This window comes from Egretta garzetta, unplaced genomic scaffold (genome assembly GCF_000687185.1).
Source record: "Egretta garzetta isolate BGI_Z169 unplaced genomic scaffold, ASM68718v1 scaffold200, whole genome shotgun sequence".
NCBI classification, from domain to species: domain Eukaryota; kingdom Metazoa; phylum Chordata; class Aves; order Pelecaniformes; family Ardeidae; genus Egretta; species Egretta garzetta.
Window position 1 is genome coordinate 1053278 of NW_009258379.1, and position 17665 is coordinate 1070942.

Sequence of the window (17665 nt, forward strand, 5' to 3'; positions counted from 1 at the left end):
GGCGCCGTAGGCGGTCCAGCAGGATCCAGACGTCAGCGGCTGCGCATGCTGGCCCTCTTCAGGACCCTGTCTCTGGCTGAATCAGGGTGGTCCAACATGCATCTCAAACTGAGTGAGGCTGAACTCCTCTTCCTCTCTACACTCCTCTGAGCTACTTACTCTTTTCTGTAGTCTTTGTGTGTCAGAACGACCCAAGGAAGCGACTGAACTACTAAAAGAATGCATAATCCAATTAAAAATGGTAGTTCATACCTTTCTGGGTGATTATCTGCCACCAACGTTCTGCTGGTCTTTGAAAGCTGGTGCACAGTTTCAGCATAGTCTTCTACAGCTTGTTCCAAAATCTGGTGTTTCTTCAGCATGGACACTGCACTCTGCTCATCCTGTAACAGTGGCAGAAAATGACAGTCAAGTCCCCCACTTCAGAGAAAGACACGACACAGCAAGTTCAACTTGGTGTGTGCGCAAAAAGCAGTAGCCAGAAAGATTTACAAAGAACTGCTCCCAGGTACAGCTCGAAGACAAGTTGTTCTGACAGTGGTATATTAATAGTTGAGTTCACAGCAAATGGTACCCACAGAAAGCAAAGTAACAAGTGAAAGAGTTAATGCAACAACCCCTCGGATGCAGAACAAAATTACATCAGCTGTGAATTGAGCATGCTGAATTTCTTCCTCTACGAAGCTCTTTGTGTGTTTACACAACCCTGTGATTGTGCAGGGCTCAGGAAAATGGAACTGGTTTAGGCACATCACTTGTCAGGCTTTACAACAACAGCCTGGGTCAGAAAATAAATCCTATGGAGCCCATGCCAAAGGATTCTCCACCAAAGTGCCTGGAGAAATTCTGATCAAAACTTTCTATGCATTGTTATGATTAAGAAAAACAACTCCCAACTCTCAGTGTTAACCGCTATTGTCAAGAAGCCTTTTCATTAAAATATTTTTTGTGATGAACTATTCACATTAATATTCCCTTTTATCTGCATTGCTTAGATATAGAAAAGAAGGGAAATCCTTTTTAACTGAAGACTGAACACGCATGGGATGTGTTATACTGATACAAAGCTGAGTTTTATTTTATCAGGGCAATGAATGCAGTATATTTATGTAAATCACAAGATACAGCACTCAACACCTCCTTGAAAAATAGTTCACCTGCTCTTTGGTATGGTCTGCTGCTGTTCCAATTTCCCTTCACTGCGAGTAAAACCTGACAACTAAGGGTATCAACTGAGTGACCATCAGGCCTGTTTCACAGACAGGCGCATCGCGCTGTTCCCAGGGATTCAAAACAAATAGAAAACTTGACCTAACTGGGCTGTATTGGTAACTCTGACCTTACAGCAAAGGAAGGCACACAGTTGCCATCCACAGCCTGAGGATGCTTCACTGACTCAGTACAGCAAGGCCTATCCTCCCCGCTATCAGAGATGTCATAACAGATAGAAGAGATGATCGCTTCAGGTTCCACAAGGGATTTAAATTTGTTTATGTTACCATGACGTTAGCGACATATTAAATTATGTCACCTGCCGCCTCTAGCTTAGCAATTAAAACCAAACTAGTGTCGCTGTGGAGCTGCTCACCTTGGCTTTCTCTTCTGACATCATGTAGAGCTCCTGCTCACTCATCCAGGCCTCAGCCTCAGCAGCATCAAAGTAATACTGCTGCGCTCTGTGAGACTCCTCTAGGCGCTTGTGGCGTTTCTCTGTCTCCTCGATTAGGAGGTTCCACAGCTGCTGCAAGTCTGCAAGTCTCTGCTGAATTGCTTCAGCATTAGGGCTACTCTCTGTGATAATGTTTTGACTCCTCTCAAAAATGTCATCGATACGAGGCTGATGTCCCTGGATTTCTTTCTGAAGGGTCTACACGGGAGAGAAGCAGATTGATGAGACACTGCACCGAACAAAAAAGAAAGGTCAGTCAGGGGTCTTTGCTCTAGAGGGGCAGCAAAACACATGGCATCAGCTCATGGGGACAAACTGGGACTGTGCCCTCCCTGAACGTGCCACCACTGGCGGTCATACCGCCTCCCCATAGCACATCACCACTGAAGCACCCATCATTTTACCCCAAGACTTTCCTTCCTGAATTAGTCAGCCCTAAGGAGAAATAACAGGTATGGAGCTCCAAGAGCACCTACTTACCTGGTTTTTCTTTATTAGTAGCTGCACAGTCTGGAGGTTGTGTCCATGATCAGTTGATGTAGCTATAGGCATCCTCTCTCCGACCCACAACTGAAAGTAAGGGAAGAGCACATATGATTTCAAGCAGACACATTTAGGGCAGCAGAGAGAGGCTGGTGCACACGAGATGCAAAAAGCAGCATTACTCAAACATGCTATTGAGAGTCACGACCAAAAGGTTTCTTCCTGTGACAGCTCTGCAATAGCTGTGACATTTTCCTATTGTCTGGGGAACAGGATTTCTTTTATACTCACAATTTCATCTTCCACATCCCGGTTGAACTGGTGGATCTCTTTGGAGGCCAGCAGGTTTGCCTTTCTTTCATTCAAAGGTTCTAACAACTCCAAAAATTTCTTTTCTACGGTAAGGCGTTTGCCATCTACTTCATCTGTACTCTTCCCTTCTTGACTTAAAGCCCTTGCCTGGCTTTGCAGCTCCTCTATCTCCTTCTTACGAACATCCATTTGGTTCTCTAGCATCTAAACAGAAACATGGCAAAAAGGTCCTGAAAACCATGGTCAAAGCAGTTGGTACAACTAGGGTACATCAATAGCTTCAGAAGAAGGAAGAACAGATGCTGGTCAGTAAGGATTTACCACATGAATGATTATTGTATCGTAGCATGCACATCGCAAGGAACAAGGCCTGGACACAGATTCACAACTGTGGCCAGCTGCTGACAGCCCTCAGTTATGCCTGCTTGTGCAAATGGTCAATCTGGCCAACAACAGCGCTGAATCTCTTCTGTTGGTCGTTCACAAGTTACCCTGAACAACTTTGAAGCACAGCTAAGTGCACACTAGAGCTTCATTGCTCCCTGCTGTCCTTGCTACTCCCCTTGCTGCCTTTACAGCAGGGAATCAGGGACCGACCAGCTTCGGACAAGATTGAATGAATCACAGGCAGGCAGCCGTGCACAGAGAGGGAAGGACCGGTGGCTGAAGGACTACAGCAGGAGACGGAAGAGAGATATTAATGTGGGGAAGGAAGGCAGCATAAGGTAGAGACTGTATCAAGAAATTTATGGCTGATTTGTTTCTGGGAGTTTTCCTGGTTCTTCCTAAAGATACATAAAACAACAGGAAGAAAGAAAAGCAAATAAATTATTTTCTAAACTGAAAGGATCCCCCGTCTGTTCCTCTGAGTGCAGATATCTGCCGTCTGCCCACTCTGCAACCTGTGCTCCATTTACCTGCTGCTTCTTCAACAGGATGTTGACACTGGTGAGATCTTTTCCGTAGTCGTCCGACTGAATTTGACTCTCCAAACCATTCAGCCACTTATCCAAATCAGCACAGCTCTGGGTAAAAAGCTCTGCCTTGTTTGCATCAAAGAGACGCTGAGCCTTGGTCTGGGTAGTGGATTCAAGCTCTTCCCACATTTGACGGAGACTCGTCAGCTTTTCTTTCACTACGGCTTCAGTCTCTGGTTTCTCTGCAATGAGCTGCATTCCCTCCTGTAAAGCAAAGAGCAACAAAATGGTACCTCCTCAGGAGCACTCACAGACCGTTAGTTAAATTATTGTGATTAGTGAGCACTCAGGATTCCTCATCCGCTGGCAGCATCAACCACGCATTTTCTATCTCCAATTACCCAGTGACTCCTTCCAGAACATCAGCTCCCCAGGCCCATCTGTTGTCAGGAAGAGGGTTTCTGGGTAATGGGAAGGTCAAGCAACGCCTCCTTTCTCTTCCCCACTATCCATTCCTCTGTGGGATATCCTGGGACACTGCACGACCGGAGAGGGGCAGGCAGCCCCATGCCGCCTGGGTGACAGCGGAGGAGGGAGCCGCAGCTGAACAAGCTGTGTGTCCAGCTTCTGTGGGCCATTTCACCAGGAGAGCGATGAAGACCCAGCGTAATGCTGGGAGAGGGAGCTTATGGCACCAAAACTGAGCTGTGCAACCAAAGAGGGTTATGTTGATGGGTTATAGCAATTACCATGGGTCTAAGCTAGTAGCAGAGAGGAACAATCTTCCTTGGGAAGCAGGAACGCTGTACCTAGCACCAGCAGAGCACTTGGACTTAAGGTATCTTTTAGCCTTTACAAAGATCGTATACATTTTGGAAATATTTTCTTTACTTCTAATTATACTTCTACCTCTGCACCTGGGTGGTGCTGACAAGAGACAAAACCTTTTCAGAAGTGAACGCTACTCACAACCCAGCACGTTTAATAGCTGTGACCACTGGTAACATTAATACAGTGATTGTCAGCCGAGGCTCGATAAAAACTTTGGTACTTTGCTGCAATGTGATTTTTCAGAGGCAAAGGGTGAGGATGTATTAGCATCACTAAAAAAGTACTTCCAGTACTAAAAGCAGCCTTCTAATTAGACCATTAAAGGGTACTGCTACTTGCAGATCACAGAAAAGCCTCTAATGGGATCCAGAGTGCCAAAGTGGGAGAGGAAATGAGCAATTAAGCTAACTTACACTGAACAGAAACCCACTGTCAGAGCTAAAGAGGAGACCTCCCTCCTCGTGTTCCAGAGCCGCACATGAGAAATGGGGGGGGGGGAAGTACAGCTCATCACAGCTTATTAAAGCCTTCAAAGTAACTTGATACAGAGCTGTGAATCTTAATTAATCACCAAACGGGCTGTACTTTACCCCATGCACTAATTTTGCATGGGGAAAGGCAGCCTGATTGTAGTCCTGAATGAATGAAAAGCAGCACGGCAGCATGGGAGTCTCAGTTCAGTTGGCCCACATTCAGTTATTTCCCAGGAAGTACTTCTACACTTTCTTAGCTCAAATCACAGCATTTGCCCCTTTTACCCCTTGGGTATGAAAACTAGGTTATGCCTTCCTCCTAACAGGTAAGAAAGACTAGACAAAGTTAAATTGGCAACTTAGCCAATGACCGTTCTGTGAGAATGTCTTGGATAAAAAAACATTTAACATCAATGAGGAATAGAATGCGTTAGATGGAGACCCAATGTGATAGATACCCTACAGTAATGAGATCTCCTTTTGCCTTAGCTGGAGAGATGATTCAAGAACCAATTCTGCAGAGGAACAGATCCCGTCTCTGTGCATAATCATCTTCAACAAAGACGAGAGCATTTTCCGGACGTTCTTTAGTTACCTTTTCAATCTTCTCCAGCCATTCTTTGTTGGATGCAAGTTCTGCCATAAATGCTTGATGCTTCAGCCATTTGCTATGCAGGTTCCTTGCCTCGTCATAGGACATATCCTGGGCTGTAAGCATCTTCTCATTGATCCAGAGTGAGAGCTGAAAAGGAAAAATGCGAAAGCAGTTGTAGTGTGAAACAGTGCGAAGTATCAAAAAGTCTCCTGATCAAGGATATAGAGATGCCTCTACAGAAGAGTTGTGTGACACTCACAGGCTGCTTTTACTCGGGGTTCAGTCAAGGATCCATTTCTTTAACAGTTAAATTTAAACATCCGTGTCCAATATATAAATAACCCATGACTCAGGCAGAAAGGAATCGACTCCATGATGAGCAAAATCAAACACACAGGTCTCACTCGCCTCAACAGCAAAAGAAACAGGGACATGTGCCCTACTTATTGGTCACAGCATATTTTCATACCGCTTCTCCCTTGCGACATTACTCCATGTGCTACTCAGGCCTGGGACATGAATGTCATCACTGCACCCCTGCGAAGCCTTGCTGGCTTCCTGAGGACGTTGCAGAAGCACATGCTAACGAAGTGGCATGCAAAAGGCAGAGGCCAGAATTAAATAGAGCCTCAAGGTAAATTATTTAGGGAAACACTGAATGAGAAATTCTGTATTTCTACTCGTACCAAAAGTCTTAAGAATAGAGACTGGTTTGTACCATTAATTCACAGCACATCTGTACCTCCTCCCCATAGCCTTTTCTCTATATAGGTTTATAAATGAATTTGTTTACTTGCCCAACCTCCAGTAAGGTTTTGGTACCCAAGACTTTCCTTTTCCCATTATATAAAATCCAAGACTGATTTAATTCTGATTTTCCAGATCAACATTAAAGAAAAATCAATACTTTAAAAGGTAGCTTATTTGCCAAGGGCAAGCAGAATGTGAAAATGATCATAGCAGCCAACATCAAACTTCATCCTAGGGTGTATCTGACTGCTTCATCTATCCCTTAGGTGCGGTAGGAAACGTTTTCACAGGAATGTTTATAGAATTTGAAAAAGATTCATTTTCTGCATATTTAGAGTCTCCTACCCAAGTGGAAAATGTCAAAACAAGTCTAAGCTTTGTTTCTAGAAGGGCACTTCAGCAGCGCACGCCGTCCTGCCGAGGAAGCACCCTGACGAGAGGAGGCCAGACTCGAGGATTCTCTTGCTACCCTACGATGCTACTCAGGAGAGAGGGACACAAATTCCGTTTAGCATTCACAAGCCTTTTTTAAATTGTCCCTTAAAGGCACCGTTAAGCTCCACAAAAAAGGAAAACTTATCAGAACAATCAAAGCAGCTCCTCATCTGATCGTGCTATCAAGTCTAAAGAGAAAAATGCTCGTGTTAATGAAGACCTCTGGAGGGAGCAAAGCTTACAGCTGTAACAGGCTACTGTGCTGCTTACGATCGAAGGCTACATTCCGGATTACACCATAACCTGAAATTAGTGGGTTTACTCCTGCCTTTCCGGGTAGGAGACAGTTGCTCTCCTCTGCAAATCGCACTGCTTGTCTTTCATTGCTTTGACTCAGCCACAGCATTAAGTCTGCTGAGGATTTAAAAGTGTTTCCCAAGGAAAGGTAGCATCGTTCATATTAACAGATGGGGCGAACCGAGCCACAGCCGACGCGTGGCACACAGCCAGCGGCTGTCAGGACGAACCCCTCATTTCTGACTCTCACAACACTGTTATGTTCCTCCTGACAACACAGAAGGCATTTAGGGGGCAAGTATTAAAACCTGGGGTTTGCAACCACTATAGTTACCAGAAGTCAATATCTTCAGTGCAAAAGTAGATTTAAAAATTTACACAGTAATTCCCTAGAACTGTGCCTCAGAGCGATGCTTGGAGTATTCATTTCTCCAGAAAACTATAAGCTGGTTGTTAATGCCGGAAGAGCTAGCTATTAAGACTTCCTCCCATCCTTTGCACCTATACCACAAAACCTTGTTTCTGCTCTCAGCTCCCAGGAGACTGTATCACTGTGCAATGAAAACCAGGCATGAACCAAGAGAAACGCAGAGGCAAACCCCTTGTAAATCTGGCAGAGCAACAAGGGAAGGAGGAAGAGCACCGACTGCCGCCGCTCTTCCCACATTGCCAACACCCAAGTTGACACAGCCTATCTTGCGGCGCAAGGTTCACAGACGTCTGCGCTGCATGACAAAACCTGCCGGCACACTCCTTCAACAGGCAGAAAATCTCTGACGTGCGGAGTCTCGCCAAACACTTTCACTCTGGCGTCCCCAGAGAAATGAGCCCAGACAGTGCCCAGGCTTCTAGGCACTTAGGGGAAGATCAGCTTTAATCTCTTCGAAGGTGAGCTGTGAAAGAGCAGGAAGTCCAAGAGAACTAAATGGCAAAATTTGTCACATCTCCTCTTCTCAGGATTTACTGCCGTCACTTTATTTCATTCACTCAGCAAATTTATTTAACACATTCAGATTTACGAATGTGAAAAACAGACCGAAAAAGCAACCCCTCAGGACTAACCTGTGACCGTGCATCTGACCACTAACAACAGGAAAATCTGCTGCGTTTTCCCTCACCTGTGACCCACAGGCAAGGTTCATCATCGCTGAGCTGTCGTTACGAGCATTATCCTGCCGCCTCCTTGAGCGCCACGGACCCCGCTCACGGCCTGGCCCGCGAGTCAAGGGGCAGGGAGGAGCGAGGGGCTGGGGGCCACGTCTACCGTAACGCTGCAGCACGGAGCCACCCTGGGGAAAGTGGCTGCCCTGGGCAAGGAGCACACTGCAGAACCACTCTTCCTCTCCGCAAGTTACAGACGGAGGGGAAACCGTCCCCAAGGCGGCGGGCAGGAAGGCCGAAGGATCATTGCCAGGTGAAACAGAGACCGGTTCCAATCTGTTTTCTAACAATCCTCATCTTCACGGTCAGCACTAACGAAAAGCAAAGGATGAGGTGTTCCCTTGGCTCCCTTCCACCCCGCAAGACAGCGGTGCTCCATCACACGATCCCTCCAGCCCAGCGTAGCTATCAGTAGGCACTCTGTAATCAGGCTAATGCAAATTCTATGTCTCGTTATGGCTGTCTTCTCAGAAAACAACCATTCAATTATCGTCAAGCTGATGTCCTCTCAAAACGGACTGGAGAAATTTGTAACATTTGGCTATTGTAAGTTCTGTCTTTGAACTGTACAGTCGAGACATCCATGCTTTAGTGGCTGGAGCGAAACAATCAAGAGGAAAGGCATTCAGGCGGCCAGACACTAGAGCTTTTATGTTTTCCTTTTTCTTTCAATGATATAGGGGAAAAAACAGATCCTAGGGAACACAACCACATTAACAGAGAGGCTTGAAGAGCCCCAAGAGCCAAGAGGATTTTTGTAGCAGAGATGTTACAGACGAAGGAAGAAGCTGCTGCTAATAACAGCAGAATTTTTGCTCATCTGTCATGTTTTTACTACCAAGGAAGGAGCAATTTAAACCAAGTTCATGGTTAGCTTACACAATGCAGGAAAATAGACTGCATCTAGGCAACCAAGCAGCACACAGCATTTGCCCAGTTTATGATCATCATTTTGTTTGTTTCTTGTAGGAAATCTCAGCTGTGGGCAATTCCATCCCGACACACCGCAGTGACTTCCAGTCTCTTGCAGCTGGGTAAGATGTGCAGCTAACGTACTGACTCGTGAATTTAAAAGCACAGCTTTGTCACGGTCAGCTCTCTTTGCAGGCCTCAGATAAGGATAGCTAGTTTTTAACGCACGTCACGGGCAAGGCTCTTTAATATCTGTCAGTAATACATGAAATAACCTGAAAATTACTTGATTAATTCCTCATACTAGGAACAAGCTTATTCCTAACTTTAAAATGTTGCCTTCAGTGTAAACAGTCCATGTAAGTCGCTAGAAAATCTGGAAAGGGTTTCTTTTGTTAAATGTTACAGTACTTAACAATCTTAAACACATGCAAACTATTAGATAAATAGCACATTAAAAATGATCCAGTTTAACCTTGTTCCCCTCTTGTTCCTAACCTCCCACTCTTCTGACTAATGTTTTGTAGAGATCAGCTGAACTCTCCTGCACCAGGCCACATACATACATACAGCTGTAGACAAAATTCTTAATGAGTTCAGTGCTAAGCCCACCAGATTCCACGTTTATTTATACCATGGCAGAAAATCTTCACTGCTTTTGGCAATTTTCCCTGTCTTTAGCCTAGATGGCAAAAGGAAATTGAGTTCATGAGGAAAAAAAAAACCAAAGAGATCAATTTTTGCAGGGTTTTGGGCGGGGTTTCTTTTTTAATTGCTTACTCCCCAAGTAAATACAACTGGTTGTCTTGACTGCAAAACACTGAGTATTCCAGTTCTCATAAAACTGGGGTAAGAATGCTCTTCTGAGGATGCACCTTTCGGCAAGTAAAGTGAAAGGACGTATTTACCTCTTGACAATCCTGAAGAAACTTTTGAAGATCCCTGTTATCTTTCAGTCTCATCAGAAGTTCACTGGCTGCTTCACGGTTCTTCCTATGTCTACGGAAAAAAAATAACAGCAGAGAAAAAACCCCTTGAAATAGGCATTTCACACAAAACTCATTTGTTCGTTTCTGTAGCCTCCCTGGGACACACGTGCTGCACCAGTACGTGGTGCGAGCCTTTCACTGCCTTTCAGATGAAGGGCATTTCTGAAGCTCAGATACGCATGTGTTATTTAATGCACTTACTTAAGTTCAGCATCTACTTGCTTTTGTGGCCAGTTAAATACACAGGGAAAATTCTGAAGTCAGCAGGGTTTCACATGTGTTATGTGCAGAATTTGGCCCACTAATTTCAACACCGGGAAGTGCAGACTGTTTGCCAAAAAATACACGAAAACTGTCTGCAAAATTGCAACAAGAAGGCCGCATGCTATGTGGCTCTTGCGAAGCGTGTACTTGCTGTAACGCTCTTTATAATATACCTTTGCTATAGCTCAGCACCTCCTTCTCCTGAACAAAGCTGTAGTAGGGGTTTGTATAACTTTCCACATGCTGTATTTAATGAACAACACACGCAGCACACCTGTGTGTTTCTGCAAATAGGAGCTTTATGAACATTGGAACGTTATTTTTCAGACCGTTTAAGGGTAGACAGAAGAAAAGAAAAGGTTTGTTCTAGGAGCCCTATTTTTAATGTATGACTGTTTGCCCCTGAAGGATGAGTCATGCTGGCAGTCCCAAAGGTCTTGGTGGGCTCTTCAAATGGACACGGCGCCTGAAGAGCTGAGTCCCAAGGTACCTCTGAACACTTTTCTAACTAATGCTTAATTTGGAGCAGTTATCCCCGTCCCTGTACTTTCATTATTTATGAGGTGATTTAGATGGAGGAGACAGAGTAAAGATAATTTGTATTTACTGCTCATTGTGTTAGATTTGTTTGTATTAAACTGTACAGGGTCTTAAAGTGAAATATTGCTGCCCTTTGTAATAGCCTAAGATAAATAGGGATAGAGAGCTGGAAATTATTTTAAAGGGTGGCAATTCATAAGATGATCTCAGCACATACTGGCAATAGCTAAATAAATCCATGTTAGTGGCAATCTCCAGAGACTTGTGATTTTCTAGAAGACTCTAAATCACACGTTGATGACAACAACTGGATTAAGATACCACTTTTCCTGATCTACAATAAGTTACCACAGCAAGTGCTCTGGCACAAATTTAGTGACTCCAGAAACACAAGGAATACTTAGGGATACGTTTTACATAAAAGCAAACTGTCTGTAGGCAGAGGAATAAGAGAAAACCCTTTACAGGACTACAAATTGCTTCTCTCTTGTCTCAACAGCTTCCTCTGCATAACCAGGCAAGCAGCATCTATATAGCTGTAGGTCAAGAAAATTGATTTACGGATCAGATGGCAAGGAAGACGTACGTAACCATCAAAGCAAGAGGCTGGAGTCCAAGCCCAGGGAATCTTGAGGTTTTGACAGGTGTCGTTATCTGAGAGAGCACAAAGGACAGGACATCTAAATTGTGCCTTAGGAAAAATCTCTGTAACACAGCTAACATCACTGGGTTTGATTCCACTCCTTCTTGGCTGGTTTTTGTATGCCTGGGCAAATACAGTGCATTACTCAGGTTGCTAAAACAAAGTTCGGAATTGCTTGGGTGATTTTATCACGATGATTTCATAGATTTAAGGCTAGATTACACTATAGACTCACGTATTCTGGAGAGGACACCAGTTGTGAAATTAAAAGGAGAATTTTCATGACACTTATTTGAATAGCGTTAAGAGTAAGTAGAGAAGTTCTTAGGTTCAGAAAACTTGAGTTTAAAAAACTAACAAAAATATCTCCCAGAGAGTGTTGGAAGTACTAACTTCAAGAACCTTGAAGGGAAAACATGCAGGGATATCAAACAGATGATGACATAGCTCTTTTTTTTTTTTCCCCTCAGCCTAACAAATATGATCTTTGGTGCTTAGCACTATTTAACTGTGAAGGTGGTTTCGTTGTCCAAGATGACCTGGAGCGAGACTGAAAGATGAGTGTTCTCTGAAGAAGAACAGAGCTGAATTGTAAGAGGGTTTAAACTGGATACTTGAGGATGTGGTAGCAGTACTTTGAGGATTGACTCTGCTGGAACAGGCAGGAATTCCTGTATTTTCATCATAGAATAGATGCTATTCTTTATGGAAATAAAGGGCCCTAAGAAGGCATTTAGCCTGTTCTCCTGCCCCAGACTGGCTGTAGCTTAATATTATTAATTCCTTGTTCATGTTTCCCTCATTTCTTTAAAAGCTCCAATGACAGAAATTTTAGAATTTTCTGTGCATAACTACCCCTACCACTAGAAAGCTTTTCCTACCCTCTATTACCAGTACGCCAGAAGGGCTTTAGGTAGGATAAAGAGGCAGACAGACTGGAGAACAGAACCCTTCCTAATACAATTTTTTATCCAGATACTAGAAGAGTGTGGTGTTAAGGATGCTGCCCGGTCACCCTGCTTCCCCAGCTGCATGGGCAGAGGCCCCAGCCAGGCACGATGGGGTGCTGGACTGCAGCTCTGCTGAAGGCTACAAGCACTTGGCCACTGCTGGAAGGTGGAGAAAAGCACAAAGCTTACTGTTCAACTGCTGATTGCGGTCATAACTATTAAAATCCTGCTCTTTGGAGACGTGCATGGCAGAGATGGGCCAGAAATTGAGACCCTGTGACACTTTAGGTTGCCAACGACTGCTTCTTACTAATTTGCTAAAATAGTTTGCGGAAGGAGATCCCACATTTGCACTAAAGAGTGTGCTCTGCAGGCTCTAATTATTTAGAACTACTTTGAATTCATCTGCCTAATCTGCCACGTAAATAATCACATATATGACTTACACCAGAGCAGTGTCTAGGAGGGGCTTCCCTATGCATATACACTGAAGGGGCAACCTCAGATCCAAACGTCCAAGCTAAGCCATACCTACATGGTAGAGAGGGGATAGGGAATGAATGTACCGTAGTCAGTTAAACATGGGGGCATCTTTCTTCTGTGGCAACGTTATGGAGAATGTAAAACAGGAAAATGAGATCTGTTCCGCACAAGGAGGTGTCTGACTCAAATTAATCCAAGAGCAGAGCACCAAAATTTGCCACAACGTTGCCCTGCCATGTACCCAGAGGCCCCTGAGAATGCTCACAGAGCTGAAAACTGACAGCATCGCTTGTGGTTTAACTGTCAGCCTGTGGGTTTCAAAGCCTGCACAGGAATAATAAATCTTGCATGTAGCATGAATGCAACGGCCTGCGAGGAATACTGAGATATATGCAAGGCAGTTTTAGCTCCCTTAGTTGTTCCAGCAAACAAGAGGCACTCTCCTTTCTGAATGGGCAAGAACAAAAACTACTTCTGTTCTCTGTTGAGCAGAAAGTTGCACAAATACAAAAGTTGATGAAGAACAGTCCCAGATCACAGTCAGATCTGCCACTGTCTTTAAACTAAATCTCATCTGCAGAATCAGAGAGGCCATGCGTAGGCACGCAGACTGGGGCAGTCTCCCTGTGCTCTTCCAAGAGAAAACAGAGGAGAAAACACTTCTCCTCCAGCTGGCAGAAACAGCAGTAGAAGTCACCAAAGCAGGGACAGCTGCACAGGGGAGAACGGCTTCTTTCCCATCTGGAAAAGCTAGCCAGCAGTAGCTTTATTCAAGTCCATCGTTTCCTTCCCTACCCCTTTCTCCATGCCCTTATTCCCATTTATTCTTCCCCATGAACAGCACTAAAAGATTGTGCTGAAGTGTTTATCTCCTATTGCACAGCTCCACTCTGCTTCTGCACCCTCCTCCTCCTTCCTTCGCCTGATGCCGACCACGTCTGTTTAGATGGTAACCGTTTTAGGACAGTGGGGTCTCCTCTGGAATAGCTTGAAAGCATGGCTGTAAAAAACACTACCAGCAGTACTAAAAACTACAAAGAGCTCCATATGGGAAGTATGGAGCCGCTGCACATATTTGTACTTGTTTGTTTTGGTCCTTTGTTATACATCCAGGTGGAGCTTGGTCAGGAGAGCAATTTTTTATAAACCCAAAGAGGCTTCCTTTGCTACCACTCCCGCTACACCCAGCCCTAAGGCTTTGTTCTTGAGGCTTATCAGCCTTACAGACTCGGAGAGCAATCACACGGATTTCCTGAATAGCAGTGCACCGGATGGTTTTTGCAGTGCTCTGCATAAATAGCTTTGGAACTGAGGAAACACGTTTGAAAAAAGTGGCCTTAAAAAAATAGTCTCTGGGACTTGCCTGCCATTCAGAGTAGGAACTCCAGCACACGTCCCACAGCCAGGATGGCCCAGGTGGCCCCAGGACAATTGGGACACGGAGGAGTAGCTGCACTGGGGGGAACCAGTCGCCAGAGCACCACAGCCAGGGCAGAAGGAACCTCTCTGCAGAGCACACAGGATAGAGGCCAAAGCTGTCTCCCACTCCAGCCCACTCAGAAAGGGCTGCAAGAAGCAGCCGACCATTTCCTACTGTATCCTTGGATGCTATCTTTCAATATTCCAAAAGTTACAGAAAGAAGACACCTGACCAGAAGGCCAGGATCAAGTCCTCCTGCTGGGAAAACTTATAGCAGAGGATATCAAAAGTCAGAGAGGATGAATAAGGACAATTAATTTCTCAGTTTTCACCTTGATTGCTTTCATATAATCTCCACTTCCTGGCCTTTGCAGATTCTTCTTGGGATCTTAAGAGTGAAGCTGGGTAGAGAGAATGAAAACATGAGGTGTCCTTGGGGTAGGTTGTCAGAGGGCTCAGAGACCCTCAGCAAGCTCTGGGAACAGGAATATCTGCCTTCCTCGAAGCCATGAGCCACAGCTAAAGTGGGCGCATACACAGTGGGACATTTGCCAAGACAGGGAAAGGCACAGCATTTTCTGAACTACTTCAGTTTCTCCTTGGAGATAAAGGCATCTGGATAACACTGAGCTGAGCTACCGGCTGTGGAAGGATGCAAGTCTGATAGAAAGGTCGTCAGTAACATTTGACATAAAAGTTCTGTATGAGCTTACTGCTGTGTTCCGATACTCATGATTGAAAAGCGCCTTGGAAGACTCCACTATTATTCAAACCAAAGGAAGAACGAACCATGAATCATAGCCATCAAACCCGAACATTTGGTTTTCAAAGAAAAAGAAACTCTTAAAGTTCTACAGCAGCCATGCCGCAGCTCAAGAGACAAAGCGAAAGACTTGTTCTAGGATGAAAGACACATTTGTACCAATGCTTCCTAATCTGATTTCAGAAGGGCCAGACAAGTTGGAAAAGGCGATCAAAGCCACGCGGGTGGGGTAGACACAATGCCAATTACACTCTTGAAGAGCCACATTCCTTCCTCAGAGGAAGGACAGGAATACATTATTTTAATTAAATCAGCTAGGAGGCAGCAGAGGAAACAAAGACTTGTGGAACCAGGTATAGCTAACTGCTACAGCTCCCACCATAATAGAAAGTCTGTTAATGCTCTAAGAATTATATAGCAACACTCATCTAGCCAAATTCTGGGTAGTGAGCTCATTACCTAGTAAGTCTCTAGAAAATGGGAGAGGTAATATTTAATTAAGATTAGCCCGGCACATTTTTGAAACATTACGGTTCGTATTTTTCCACAGGACAAAGAAAACAGTCTGCAACAGACATTTTCTAACATGTTCCTTTGCCTTTGGATTCTGGTAAAAGTTCATCCCTCAGCGAACAGAATTAAAGTATGAACATTCTGCCACCATTCTGACCTTACCTGTCATCAATAGAGTCCACTTTCTCCTGGATTTTATCAGAGTTAATGTTCCCATCGCTGACTAGCCTCCTGCCAGTCTCCACAACTGCATTGATCTTTTCTTCATTGGCATCCATCGTGGTCATGAAATCCTCCTGTTTTTTAATAGCAGCTTCCGCTCCTTCCAAGGTAGTAGGCATTTCCGTGTGTGCCAGAACATACTCCTGTGATTGAAGCATAAATCAGAGATAAAAGCATTACACTCAGAATATGCTGCCTGCTCCAACAAGATTCACCACATATGACAAGAAACATCTCCCAAGAACAGTTAAGAGGTAAAATACAAAAAGCACATTATAGTTTAAAAAAGGGCAATTTCTCTCTTTGTAGCTCTCCTGCCAAATGATCTTGTTTGTTAATTGCTTGCAGTATATGGTGCCAACCTGTAGAAATGAAATAAGGAATATATCTTGACCACTTGCCTGGTTATTAAGAAATGCTTCTGCTTGCTTGGTGTCTCTAAGAAATAGCTGGTAGGCATGAGACTGGGAAAGGAGATTTTGCCTGTTCTCCCACATTTTGTGAAGCTCATTCCATCCAGTGTCCAAAGCTTGTAGGCGCTGGCGTAAGAACATGTACTGAGCGTCAGTTTGCCCTTGTGTCACCATCTCACCCATGTCCCTCATCTTCTGATAATCTTCCTCGTAATTGTTGATTTCATTCTTAATATTCTCGTGTTGAGTGAGCAGCTTCTCAGCCTCTGTCAGTGTGTTTGGCATATCTTCGGATGCAATTGCAGTCTGCGTTCTGGATAGCCAAGACTGGAAGTCATCCAGATCTCTCAGGAACTGCTGCAGTTTGCTTGCCTCTCCAAGGGACTCTTCCCGGTTCTTGAGGGTGGTCTTCATTTCTTCCCATACATCATTGATTTCTGCGAGCCGTGAAAGGATAGCCTGTGCCTGGTCAGGATGCTCCGATTCCAACTTTTCTGCCTCTTTTTGAAGGTCGCTTAGCTTGGCTTCAATGGCTACCAGGTCACGTTCCATGCCCGTCAGCTTCCTCTGCAGGGCCATCACTCCAGCTAGATCATTACCCAGATCTTGTGTGGATTCGATCACTTTGGTCTTTTCCCTAATCCAGGATTTGGTTTCATTACATTCAAGATGGTAGTTCTGGATACTCAGGGCAGAGAGCAGAGCATCCTTCTTCCTATCTACCAGTTCTCTGAACTGGCTCCATCTGAAATTTGTGAGGAGAGAAAAGCAGAGAAATTGAGGTTTGTGTATAATGAGGATAAAGGATATGGCAACATTGCTGAGTCAGCAGTTGCTCACATTAGCTTGGTAAGCCATGAAATAACCTAACTATTCATGTGTTTTTCAGGCCTTCCCACATCATCAATAGTTTTAGCAAAACAGCCATTAACCAAGCTATGGCATATGTTAGAATGTGACAAACACCAGCAATATTGAGTCCTTAAAAGTATAATTTTTTTCTCAAGTGAAAAATTGCTAGGTACATCTAATTTTCACACTAAATGTAGTCTCTTGGTTTATTTTGAAGCCAAAAATTGAGTGCGTTTACATGAAATTATATTGGTTTCTTTTTTGTCACAACAGTCGTTACAGTAAATTTCCAGCTCTCAAATCAAGGTACTGATACACTCAGGACCTGACTGAAGTCAATAGCAAAACTCCATCCGTTTAGCAAATATTTGAAAGACACAGCTCTTTTTCCTCCTGAAGCTTTAAAGGCCTACCTTGAAGATACTTCAGGTAACAGTATCAGAATATCTTAAAAAAAACCATGCAAGAAACACAAGCGACCCCACTGTACTTGTTGCAGCCAGTGTCACGTTCATGAGCACGAGGCCTTCGCTTACCTTGTGTTGAGTTTATCTTGCTGTGCTTTGATCTCCTTCTCGCTTGGATGGCCGCTGTGCATGAGCTGTCTAGCAATTTGGTTCACTACTGCAACACGGGATGCCTGATTGTTCATTTCTGGTTCTAAGCTTTCAAATCTGGAGGGGGGGAAATAAACCAAACAAAAAAAGATCACACAGGCGTTAGAGAATCTGAGCCACAGGCAAGCCGAGAAGGGTAGCTGGTGTATAAAGCCTTCCAT

General features: G+C 44.3%; 1 protein-coding gene across 4 annotated transcripts in view; it reads right to left on the reverse strand.

Moving 5' to 3' along the window:
• The window catches only part of SPTBN1 (spectrin beta, non-erythrocytic 1), a 93491-nt gene that overhangs the window by 19508 nt on the left and 56318 nt on the right, over positions 1 to 17665 (reverse strand). For all 4 annotated transcript variants that reach the window (XM_009640653.2, XM_035896121.1, XM_035896126.1 and 1 more), the window contains exons 14-23: positions 17424 to 17561; positions 16024 to 16780; positions 15563 to 15765; positions 9744 to 9834; positions 5281 to 5427; positions 3382 to 3645; positions 2444 to 2668; positions 2150 to 2239; positions 1589 to 1867; positions 253 to 383 (exon numbers count right to left, since the gene is read on the reverse strand). In XM_009640653.2, the coding sequence (XP_009638948.1) occupies positions 253 to 383; positions 1589 to 1867; positions 2150 to 2239; positions 2444 to 2668; positions 3382 to 3645; positions 5281 to 5427; positions 9744 to 9834; positions 15563 to 15765; positions 16024 to 16780; positions 17424 to 17561 (2325 nt within the window). The remainder of the gene's footprint in view (positions 1 to 252; positions 384 to 1588; positions 1868 to 2149; positions 2240 to 2443; positions 2669 to 3381; positions 3646 to 5280; positions 5428 to 9743; positions 9835 to 15562; positions 15766 to 16023; positions 16781 to 17423; positions 17562 to 17665) is intronic.